Source organism: Dipodomys ordii, unplaced genomic scaffold (assembly GCF_000151885.1).
Source record: "Dipodomys ordii isolate 6190 unplaced genomic scaffold, Dord_2.0 Scaffold35, whole genome shotgun sequence".
Taxonomy (NCBI): domain Eukaryota; kingdom Metazoa; phylum Chordata; class Mammalia; order Rodentia; family Heteromyidae; genus Dipodomys; species Dipodomys ordii.
The window spans coordinates 9571766-9582295 of record NW_012267251.1 but is presented as its reverse complement, the minus strand read 5'-3'; the positions used below and the strand labels follow the sequence as shown (position 1 = coordinate 9582295).

At 44.0% G+C, this 10530-nt stretch overlaps 1 protein-coding gene across 1 annotated transcript; it reads right to left on the bottom strand.

Moving 5' to 3' along the window:
- Positions 1-4196: 4196 nt before the first annotated feature.
- Snrpe (small nuclear ribonucleoprotein polypeptide E) lies at positions 4197-10530 on the bottom strand. The gene is made up of 5 exons (XM_013017359.1): positions 10412-10530; positions 9779-9805; positions 7991-8053; positions 6202-6280; positions 4197-4461 (listed from the first exon to the last, which is right to left on the bottom strand). The coding sequence occupies exons 1-5, from the start codon at positions 10463-10465 to the stop codon at positions 4406-4408; spliced, it is 279 nt and encodes a 92-aa protein (XP_012872813.1). The 5' UTR covers positions 10466-10530; the 3' UTR covers positions 4197-4405.

Here is a 10530-nt window from a genome sequence, read left to right as displayed (position 1 = left end):
GAGCAGAAACAGATGAAATAGAGACTAGAAAAATATGAAAGATCAAGGAAATGTTCACTTTCTTTTTGAAAGCTAAGTATGACAGAATACATGTGTAAGTCCAGCACTACAGTCTGAGACAGAGAATCCTGAGTGTGAGGCTAGCCTGAGCTACATTGTAAGACCATCTTACTTTGAATCATTCTGAACAAATTGGGTAATTTATAAGAGATGAGTAAATCCTAGACAACCTAATAAAACTAAGAAAAGAGCAAGACCAGGGCTAGTATAAAACTCAACTGTAGAATCTTTGCCTGGTATGCAAGGTTCTGGGATAGTACTGGAAAAAACAAAAACAAAGAAAATCTGAACAGACTAATAATGAATTAAAAAGTTTTCTAAGAGGTTGGGAAATGAATGAAAAAGTCTCCTAACAGGTTGGGAGTATAGATTAATGGTACAGTATCAGCTCAGCATGTGTGAGTCCTGAGTTCAACACCCCAGGAACAGCCCATGACATTTCCTGGCCCATAATATCTTAACCCCTATTTTAATTAGGAAGCTTCAAATTATGACATGCGTGACTTGTAAAAGGCAGACAAGTGTAACATGGTAAGAGTTGGTGCCCACAAACATGAAGTCCTAGGAGTTTGCAAATCTTTCCTTCCTATCTTCTACTACTAGAGTATCAGGCCATACTAGCACTTCACTATTTTTCACTCTCCAGCGCTCCCCCGCCTCCTTTCAGGAATGTTATGAGTTAGTGGGTGGTTAGCAAGACCCCCTCAGAAACCAATGGCCATTCCAGAAAAATAATTGCTCACATTCCAAGAGCTGCCAACAAGAACAGCTTCCCAGTAGCATGTTTTAGTAACCTTAATGAAGCAGAGAGCAACGCCCCCCTCTGCAATAGCAATTCTGGCTGGAAGAAAGGATCTACAGATTGTGGAAAAGTACAACTTAAAAAGCAAACACCACAGGCGCCAGCAGAGCAGGAAAGCAAGCAGAGATTTCTAAATACAGAGCTCCATTTTAAGACTTCACTGTACCTTACTTCTCACTATCATCGTTTGCTTGTCAAAAATAGAACCTTCCATGTCTTGATCCATTCAGAATAAGCCACAGCAGGCACAGCTCTGCTTACACAGGACAGGCAGGTCAGAAAGGCCGCTTGGGGAAATGGAAAAAGCAGCCAGCAGGTTTTCTTAGGGATTACACTGCTTCAGCTTTTATCCTTCTCCGGAGCTGAGCTATTCCAGTGCCAAGAAAGCTACAGGGAGGTCTTTGCTATGCTCTGCAAAAGCTTCAACTTTCCACAAGCAGGGCTGAAGGGGTCTCAGGGTTGCAACTCCCTCTACTGCCCAGTGTTTTCCTTCTGAGCCGTAGGCAGTTGAGCAAAGTTCCTTTATTCAACATAACCAAAAAGGGATAAGCTTAGAGGAGAGGATGGTAGCTGGAATGAAGTTTTAACAAAAACTGGCTCCTACATTTACCTGACATCTCAGAAAAGGCTTTATTCTGGCTAATAAAAATTCTCTCTTATAAACACATAAAAAAAGGAGCTTCCAGGAAATGGTTACAAGGTTTTCTCTTCGTTGTTTTTGTGTCTTGCTCCTGTTTATCTGTCTTTGGAAGAGCAAGAGGGGGCACAGAAATGGAGGGAGAGAGAGTAAACAAATGTAGCAATGATACTCACTGGACACTATGTTGAAAATGAACTATATAAATTGTAGGTGGAGGGGCTGGGAAGGTGGCTCAGTGGTAGAGCACTTGCCTTGCATACATGAGGCCCTGGGTTCAGTTCCTCAGCACAACATAAAAAGAAAAAAAGCCAGAAGTGGCACTGTGGCTCAAGTGGTAGAGCGCTAGTCTTGAGCTGAAGAGCTGAGGGACAGCGCCCAGACCCAGAGTTCAGGCCCTATGACCGGACCCAAAAAAATAAAAAATTTAAAAAAAAATAATAAAGAGCAAATTGTAGGTGGAGACCAGAGGAAAAAAACTGGGAGAGAATAAGGGCTGACACTATATAAAAAGATATGTAGTCTTTACCTGACTTACATAACTGTAACCCCTCTGTACATCACCTTTATACTATTAAGAATTTTTTTTTTAAAAAAACTGGACTTTTGGGCTATCCTCACATTTTTGGGTCTATTTGTTCTAGAGTGATAAAAACTGAACCAGCGCCTTGTGCATGCAAAATACACTACCACTGAGCTGCAATTCCTCAGCTCCTTACCCAGTTTTAATATTGAGGGGAGAGGTTGCCGAGCTTGCTCAAAGCCCTAGGCTCCTCCTCCAGCACCAGACAAGAAAATAAAGACAAGCTTTATTCATCTTTCAAGATCCAATTTAAGTAGCACCAGAACATGTTTTCTTTGGCTGGTACAAGGTACAAGCCTCATTATTATTCAGCTGGTACTCTTACCATTTGAGCCCCAGGCCCCAGTCCCGCTTTTGCTAGGTAGAAATGGGAGTCTTGTGGATTATTCTGCCGGCTGGCTTCAAATTGCCAATCCTCTGGATCTGAGATTCCTAAGTAGCTAAGATCACAATGTGAGAGACCACATCCTCCAGGACAAAACTAAACTGGGTGTGGTATGCCTGTAATTCCAGCACTGAAGTCTGAGGCAGGAAGACTTGGAGGCTTTGGCTTTGGGTGAGATGCCATCTCAAGGAAAAGAAAAAAAAAAAACAAAAAACCTGAAGTCAACCTATTTCACTGTATTTACTTAACTTTGTGCCTAGGTAACAGCAGATGCTCAGCAGCCATTAACAGCTTACCACCGTGAGCTACCTGTTCACATGAGAATTAGGAAAGACATTAAGAGGAACCAAAAATCTCAGAAGAATGAAACATGTATGCCTTGCCAATATACTATTACTCTGGATATACCTATTAAATTCACCAGCTCTGTGGCCTCTAAGACTACCAAGCTCTTAGTCACCTTCCTGTTAAATCCTAAGATCTTATTTTGACTGTACTGTGTGTATGTATTATGTACTGGGGGTTCTGAACTCAAAGTCTTGTCTTTTGCTTGGCTTTCTTGCTCTCAGCCACTTGAGCATACTTCCAGGGCTTTTCTGTGTAAGCTAGCTTTGAACTGCAATTCTCAGATAAGGCTAAGTAGCTTACACATGTGAGCCACTGGTGCCCAGATATCTTTAATGTTCTTCAAAAAACACCTTATTCTTTGTTTATACCCAAATAGCACTCATTCTGATCCTTTTTTTGTGTGGCAGTCCTGGGGCTTAAATTTAGGGCCTGAGTGATGTCCCTGAGTTTTTTTTCTTCCTTTTCTCAAGACTAGCATTCTATCACTTGCACCAAAGCTCCACTTCTGTCTTTTTTGGTGGTTAATCAGAGGTAAGTCTCACAGACTTTCCTGCTGGGTTAGCTTTGATAGCAGTCCTCAGATCTCAGTCTCTTGAGTAGCTAGAAGGGGTGTGTGCCACTGGTGTCCAGTCTCCCGTTTTGTCTTAGTATATGTACACCAGACTGGCTTCAAACTTGAGATCCTCCTGCCTCAGTTACTGAGTACTGAGTTTATAGGTATGTACCACCATGCCTGGCTTCTCACAATTCTATTTGTGTACTTTTGGTGCTGGGGATCAAACTGAGAACCTCATATTTAAGCAAACACTACCACTGAGCGAACTCTCCAACCTTCACATTGTGATCTTGGTTCCCAGAAGACCTCATAGTGTGCTGGTAAGTGCTGAACAAACAATAGGGCTCCCATGCCCTCTGCCTATTTCACTTAGAAATTCAAGAGTTCCGGGGGGCCTAAACCCTTTGCTAGGCTAGTTATAAGAATGAGATGTGACACTGAGTCAATACCCTTGTTTATTTCTGATCTCTCCTTTCCTCTGTCACCCAACACTGAACGCTTGCCTGTCAGCTACAATTCCCACTCTGTGCCTCAAAAACACGCAGGTTTCTGTTATGAAAACAGCATATTTGGGGCTGGAAAGGTGGCTCAGTGGTACAGTGCTTGCCTCGCATGCATGAGGCCCTGGGTTCGTTTCCTCAGCACCACATAAACAGAAAAAGCTGGAAGTGGCGCTGTGGCTCAAGTGGTAGAGTGCTAGCCTTGAGCTGAGGGGCAGACAAAAAAACTCCAGCATATTCCCAGAATTGCCAACCCTTTTAACTGTCACCCCCTAAAAGTGCCATTGTATGAGGTCTTTACCACTGGATACAAAGAAACAATATGAACTTAATAAAAACAATCCCAAGGCATTTATTGTCACCTGATGATAACACAAGGTCATCAGAACTGTGCACACTAACAACGGGGCTCATCAAACAATATGAACAGATGTTTTCTTAGATTCCCAGCAAAGAACACTAAAAAAAAACAAAAAACAAAACAAAAAAACACTGTATAAGATTCTTAATAACTTCTCACTTCATTGATCATTTCTAGTTGGAGACACTTTGTAGTAGAGTAATATTATCTCCTTTTAACATGATCCGACCTGCAACAACAAAAAAAGTTATTAATACCAGAAACTTACATCCATTTATTAAAACACTGAAAATATTTCTCTCAAGTGGAGAAACATTAACTAAGAAACAGGCTAATCAACACATCTTAACAAGCTCAGCACATCTTATCTTGTATTTTAAGTAAAATCAAATTAAACCCTAGGCTTAATATTAATAGAAGTACTCACTATTTGATCTCAATTCTAAAGACAATGACAACAGCATAGACAAAAATATATGGTAGGAACCAGGCGCTGGTGGCTCACACCTGTAATCCTAGCTACTCATGAGATCCGAGGATCACAGTTCAAAGCCAAGCCCGGGCAGGAAAATCCTTGAGACTCTGATCTCCAATAAACTACCAGAAAACCAGAAGTGGTACTGTGGTTCAAGTGGTAGAGCGCTCACCTTGAGCTGAAGAGCTCGGAGACAGCACCCAGGCCCAGAGTTCAAGCCCCACAACCAAAAAAAACTGTGTGTGTGTGTGTGTGTATAAATAAAATATAGGGCTGGGAAGGTGGCTCAGTGGTAGAGTGCTTGCCTCGCATACGTAAGGCCCTGGGTCCAATTCCTCAGCATCACATAAGCAGAAAAAGCTGAAAGTGGCGCTGTGGCTCAAGTGGTAGAGTGCTAGCCTTGAGCTGAAGAGCTGAGGCCCAGAGTTCAGGCCCCACAACTGACCTCACGCACGCACGCACGTGCCTGGCTCAGGCCAGAGGAAGTGAGAATGAGGCCAGTTTGGGAATACATGATAGGGCACACTTATAATCCCAGCACTGGGGAGGCCAAGGCCAGAGGATTGAGAATGAAGCCAGTCCACACATATACCAAGATCCTGTCTAAATAAAACACAAACCTTAAAATATGGTGGAGCAACGAACCAGAGGAAGACAAGTGTGGAAAGCTCAGAAAATAAAGACAGTGTAAACAGATGAGCAGAGGCAGACAAAGCCAGTGGACACGGGGCCCTGCAAAACACACGAATGGTTTTCTCACTGTCATTTTGTCATTGTCATAAGAGCAACAGGAAGTCAAAGAGAATTTCAAGCAGAGAGATGTCAAGTGTTTAAAGATAGTTGAAGCCCAGAGAGTAAGGTGAAAGTGAGCGCCACATAGGAACCAATCCATGGGCTAAATGTGAACTGGTGCCATCCTTCCTGTAAGGCGGTGAGTACTGAAATGGCCCCAAACAACACACAAATAGGAGCTGAATTTGATATGACTTTGATGAGCCTCTGAAAAGTTCTCATGTAGACATGCTAACCAAGCTCAAGGAGAGGCCAGGGCCTCAGATATGCAAGTCAATACACAGATGGTGACTGAAGTGAGGTCTTGAGTGCCTAGGAAAACAGTACTAAGGACCAAGCCCCATGCAATTCAAACATTTATGGGCTGAGTCTCAAGGGATGAATATACAAATGCTTCAAAAGGAATAAACAAAGATGAAAAATGAATCAAATGGTCAAAGCATTTCAAGGAGGGAGTGGCCAGCATGGTCAAATATGTTTACAGAATCTGAAATGAACACTACGACTATTAGGACTTAATACCATTAGCTTTTGGTGAGCTTGCTCAGAAAAACAGAAGCAGAAAGGACAACTTGGCAGCGGATGGCTTCTCTCTCAGTAAGCTCTCAAAGGAAAAATTTACACATGAACTGGGTTCAGGCCATTGGCTTCTCCAGTAAAACAAATACATCTACAATTCTGTAAAGCTAACTATATACTTACCCAGTTGTTTTCTTGTCTTTGTTTTAGAATGAATTTCTTCTGCATCATCTAACACAAGGTTCATGTATTCATCAAAACCCTAAAAAATAATTTAACTGTTATTTTCACGTAAAATCAGATCCAAACCATTCTAAGATTATATAACCAGATACAGAAATGCCTCCTAACTGTAGGAATTCAATAGTCATCCACTGATCTTTTAGCAGCAATATACCTTTCGTTATTTTCTTTTCATTTTTGGGGTGGGAGGGGGTCCAGTACCAGGGTTTGAATTCAGGGCCTTGTGTTCCTCTTCCTTGCTAAACTGGTGCTTTCTGTCTTAAGGGACACCTTTAGCCCAACTTTTTTTTTTGGGGGGGGGGTCCAGTTGTGGGGCCTGAACTCTGGGCCTGGGCGCTGTCCCTCAGCTCTTCAGCTCAAGGCTAACGCTCTACCACTTGAGCCACAGTGCCACTTCTGGCTTTTTTCTTTTTGCTTATGTGGTACTGAGGAATCGAACCCAGGGCCTCATGCATGCAAGGCAAGTGTTCTACCACTGAGCCATCTTCCCAGCCCCTAGCCCAACTTCTTATTGGTGAACTAAAGATGGAGTCTCCCAAACTTTTCTACTCAGTCTGGCTTCAAACTGTGTCCCTCAGATCTGAGCCTTCTGAACAGCTACGATGACAGGTGTGAGCCACCAGTACTTGGCTTGAAGCTTCTTTTTAAAAACAAACCTAGCAAGTAGGAGACACCTAATTCAATCCTCAGTGGAGGCAGAGTGTGGGGTGAGAGTGAGCCACCAGTACTTCACTTGAAGCTTTTTTTTTTTTTTTTAAATCGAACCTAGCATGCAGGAGACATCTAATTCAATCCTCAGTGGAGGCAGAGTGTGGGGTGTGAGTGAGCCACCAGTACTTCGCTTGAAGCTTTTTTTTTTTTTTTAAATGAACCTAGCATGCAGGAGACATCTAATTCAATCCTCAGTGGAGGCAGAGTGTGGGGTGTGAGTGGGGGGTTTGGCCAGAATGTGGTCCCTATTATTTCTCCAACCTTGTAGACTCAGTATTTCATTTGCTATACTAGCAAGCCATCCTCCTTCCCCTTTTACAACCTGTCAAACATAGTATGTGTGTACATAGACGAACTACATTTTACTACCATTGCTCTTGATATGTGCTCCACAAACACTATCATCCCAGTTACATGCTTTGAGCAGGGGGAGATTACTGATGGAATCTCTGACACCAAAGTCTCCTAACATAATTATGTCTAGCTATATATATATTTTTTCAAAGCATTAAGACTAGGAATGGTGTTCACGCCTGTAATCCTAGTACTCAAGAAGCTGGGACTACTTAGCAAGACTTTGTCTCAAACAAAAAACTGCCGAGCTGGGGGATGGGTTAGTAGTAGAACAAGTGCTCAGCATGTGAGAGGCTGAGTTTGATCTTCAGCAAAAAAGTACAAAATAAAAACAAAGTAGAAAAAAAATAAAACCAAAACCAAAACCATTGCTTAACACACTGTGCTATCCTGGAATTTACTCCACCAATTCTATTCAGGAAATACCTAGCCCAGACCGTCCTCTAATTCTATTGTTCACATATGAAGTTTAATTTTCCTCTCTTCCCCCAACCCAATATCACTATCAACCAAACAAGGAAAAAAGTCCAAACAGTGGGCCCTGAAAAGCTTTGCTTGGGTTAGTCACCCCCCCACCCCCCGCCTTTTAAATACACTGCATGCTAGCCATTTTGTAGTCTTTTTCTATTAACAAACTGCATTAAGAAAAAGTGAGGGTACTTACAATGATGCAGCCCTCTATCCGCATATTCACTTGCTCATAGAGCCACACCTGAATCCGAGATCTCTGACATAAGCAAAAATAAATAAAACAGTAAGCAATTATTTCTATCAATAGAAAATTCCATCAATAGAAAATGACTCCTTTAAAACTTATTGAATATAAGCCAAGAAATTTAACTAAGCAATCCATATCTAACAGTAAACAAACCAGTTATCTGCTAAAAAGTTTCATTTAATAACTGGTATCTTGGGGCTGGGAAGGTGGCTCAGTGGTAGAGTGCTTGCCTTGCATGCTTGAGGCCCTGGGTTCGATTCCTCAGCACCACATAAGCAAAAAGAAAAAAGCTGGAAGTGGCGCTGTGGCTCCAGTGGTAGAGCACTAGCCTTGAGCTGAGGGACAGCGCCCAGACCCAGAGTTCAGGGCCCACGACCGGGACCCCCCCCCAAAAAAAAACAAAAACAGCTATCTTGACAATGTCCAAATAAGTCATTTTCCTGAAATCCTGGCAGGTAACCATATTTCTTACTGCTTCTCAACATATTTAAAATGAAAACTGGTGAGAGTATGTGTCTGTATGTGGATAAGTTACCAGACAGTAATTTTTTTTTTTGCTGGTCCTGGGGCTTGTCTTGCTCAACACTAGCACTCTGCCACTTGAGCCACAGCACCACTTCTAGCTTTCTGTTTATGTGTCACTGAGGAAACAAACGAGGGCTTCATGAATGCTACGCAATCACTTGACCACTAAGCCACATTCTCAGCACCCCTGAGCTTTTTTTTTTTGCTCAAGGCTACCACTCTACCACTTGAGTCACAGCACCACTTCTGGCTTTTCCTTAAGTTTATTGGAGATAAGAGTCTCAAGGCCTTTACTGTCTGGGCTGGCTCTAAACTGCAATCCTCCTATCTAGGCCTCCTGAGTAGCTACGATTACAGGCATGAGTCACAGGTGCCCAGCTTAGGCAGTAATTTCTATTGACCAAAGGCTTATTTGCCATAGCAAAATCCAGGTCCAAAGCAGGGCTTGTAGGTTCGGTATTCCATGATACACACTTAATCAGGGGAAGACACTAAACTCTGGCAATTAAAAATTGAAATGGCTTGGGATGGGAAGGTGGCTCAGTGGTAGAGCGCTTGCCTTGCATGCATGAGGCCCTGGGTTCAATTATGTGGCTCAGCACCACATAAGCAGAAAAAGCCAGAAGTGGCGCTGTGGCTCAAGTGGTAGAGCACTAGCCTTGAGCTGAAGAGTTGAGGGACAGCACCCAGGTCCAGAGTTCAGGCCCCACGACTGGACCCCTCCCCACCCCAAAAAAATTGAAATGGCTTAATCTATTTTCACACTCTAAATTTCTCCGAATCTACTCTTCCCCTCTTCCCTTTCTTCATTTAAGCTTCCCCACAGGTAGTAAACCTATGACCTAGGTAGTAAACCTATGACCTAGGTAGTAAACTATGACCTGGTTTAAGGTGACTAGGTTTCCGTTTCATGGTAAAGGATCTAACTGGGAAAGTCTACAATGACGACTATCAACACTACAAACAAAAGTACCACTAAAATTGTGAAATCATTCATTTTGATCAAAGTAATGACTCGGTTGGTTTTTTTGCATGCTTCGGAATTAGCAGAGATACACATTATTTTATTACACTAGAGCTTTCTACTAATCTCTTAAGTTCACCCATTTTTAAATTGTAGAACACTATCATCAGGAAAAGATGATACACACTGCCAAATGAAAACAACTTCTATTTAAATGGTGGCTGGTACACAGCAAACGTACTTACATTTTGTAAATATCTGAAGATAAGATTCTGAATCACCGTGGTTAAGGAAAAAAAAAAAAGTACACGCATAGTGTAGAGTCTACTCCCTGAAACTAAGCTTCTACCCAACTCCCCCCTCACTTTTTTCCTTTTCTTTCCTGACAGCGGGGTCCAGCTGCGCATGCACGGGGGGGGGGGAGCCCTACAGACTGGAAGACACCGCCCCCGCCCCGCGCCTTCCCTTCAGGGGCTGGAAGCCCGTTTTTCCTTCTGCCCAGGCCACTACTAACTCCTGCTCCCACCCGGCGGCTGTGACAGCCCGGGCCCCTTCTGCTGCTCCAGTCGCGCCTGCCCTCTGCACTCAGGGTCGGCGTGAACCCACAGCCCGCCAGGCCTGCCCTCCCGGCCGGGGTCGGTGCCCGCCACGCCTGCCCTCCCGGCCCAGGCTCGGTACCCGCCAGGCCTGCCCTCCCGGCCGGGGTCGGCCCGGGCCCGCCGCCCTCCCATCGCCGTCCTTCTCCGGCCCGCGCTTTTCCCGGGCTCGGCCGCCCCGGGGGCTCATGGGAGGCAGGCCCGCACGGAGCTCCGTCCAGCCTGCCCTCCGCCTAACACGCCCTCCCTGTTTTCTAGCTCCAGACACACCGCGGAGGATACGATGGGCTGCACCATCACCTTCTGCACCTTTTGGCCCTGGCCACGGTACGCCATGGTGGAATCTTACAAAGGCCACACGGACCAGCACGCCACCCTACGAGGCAACTTCCGGAACTGAG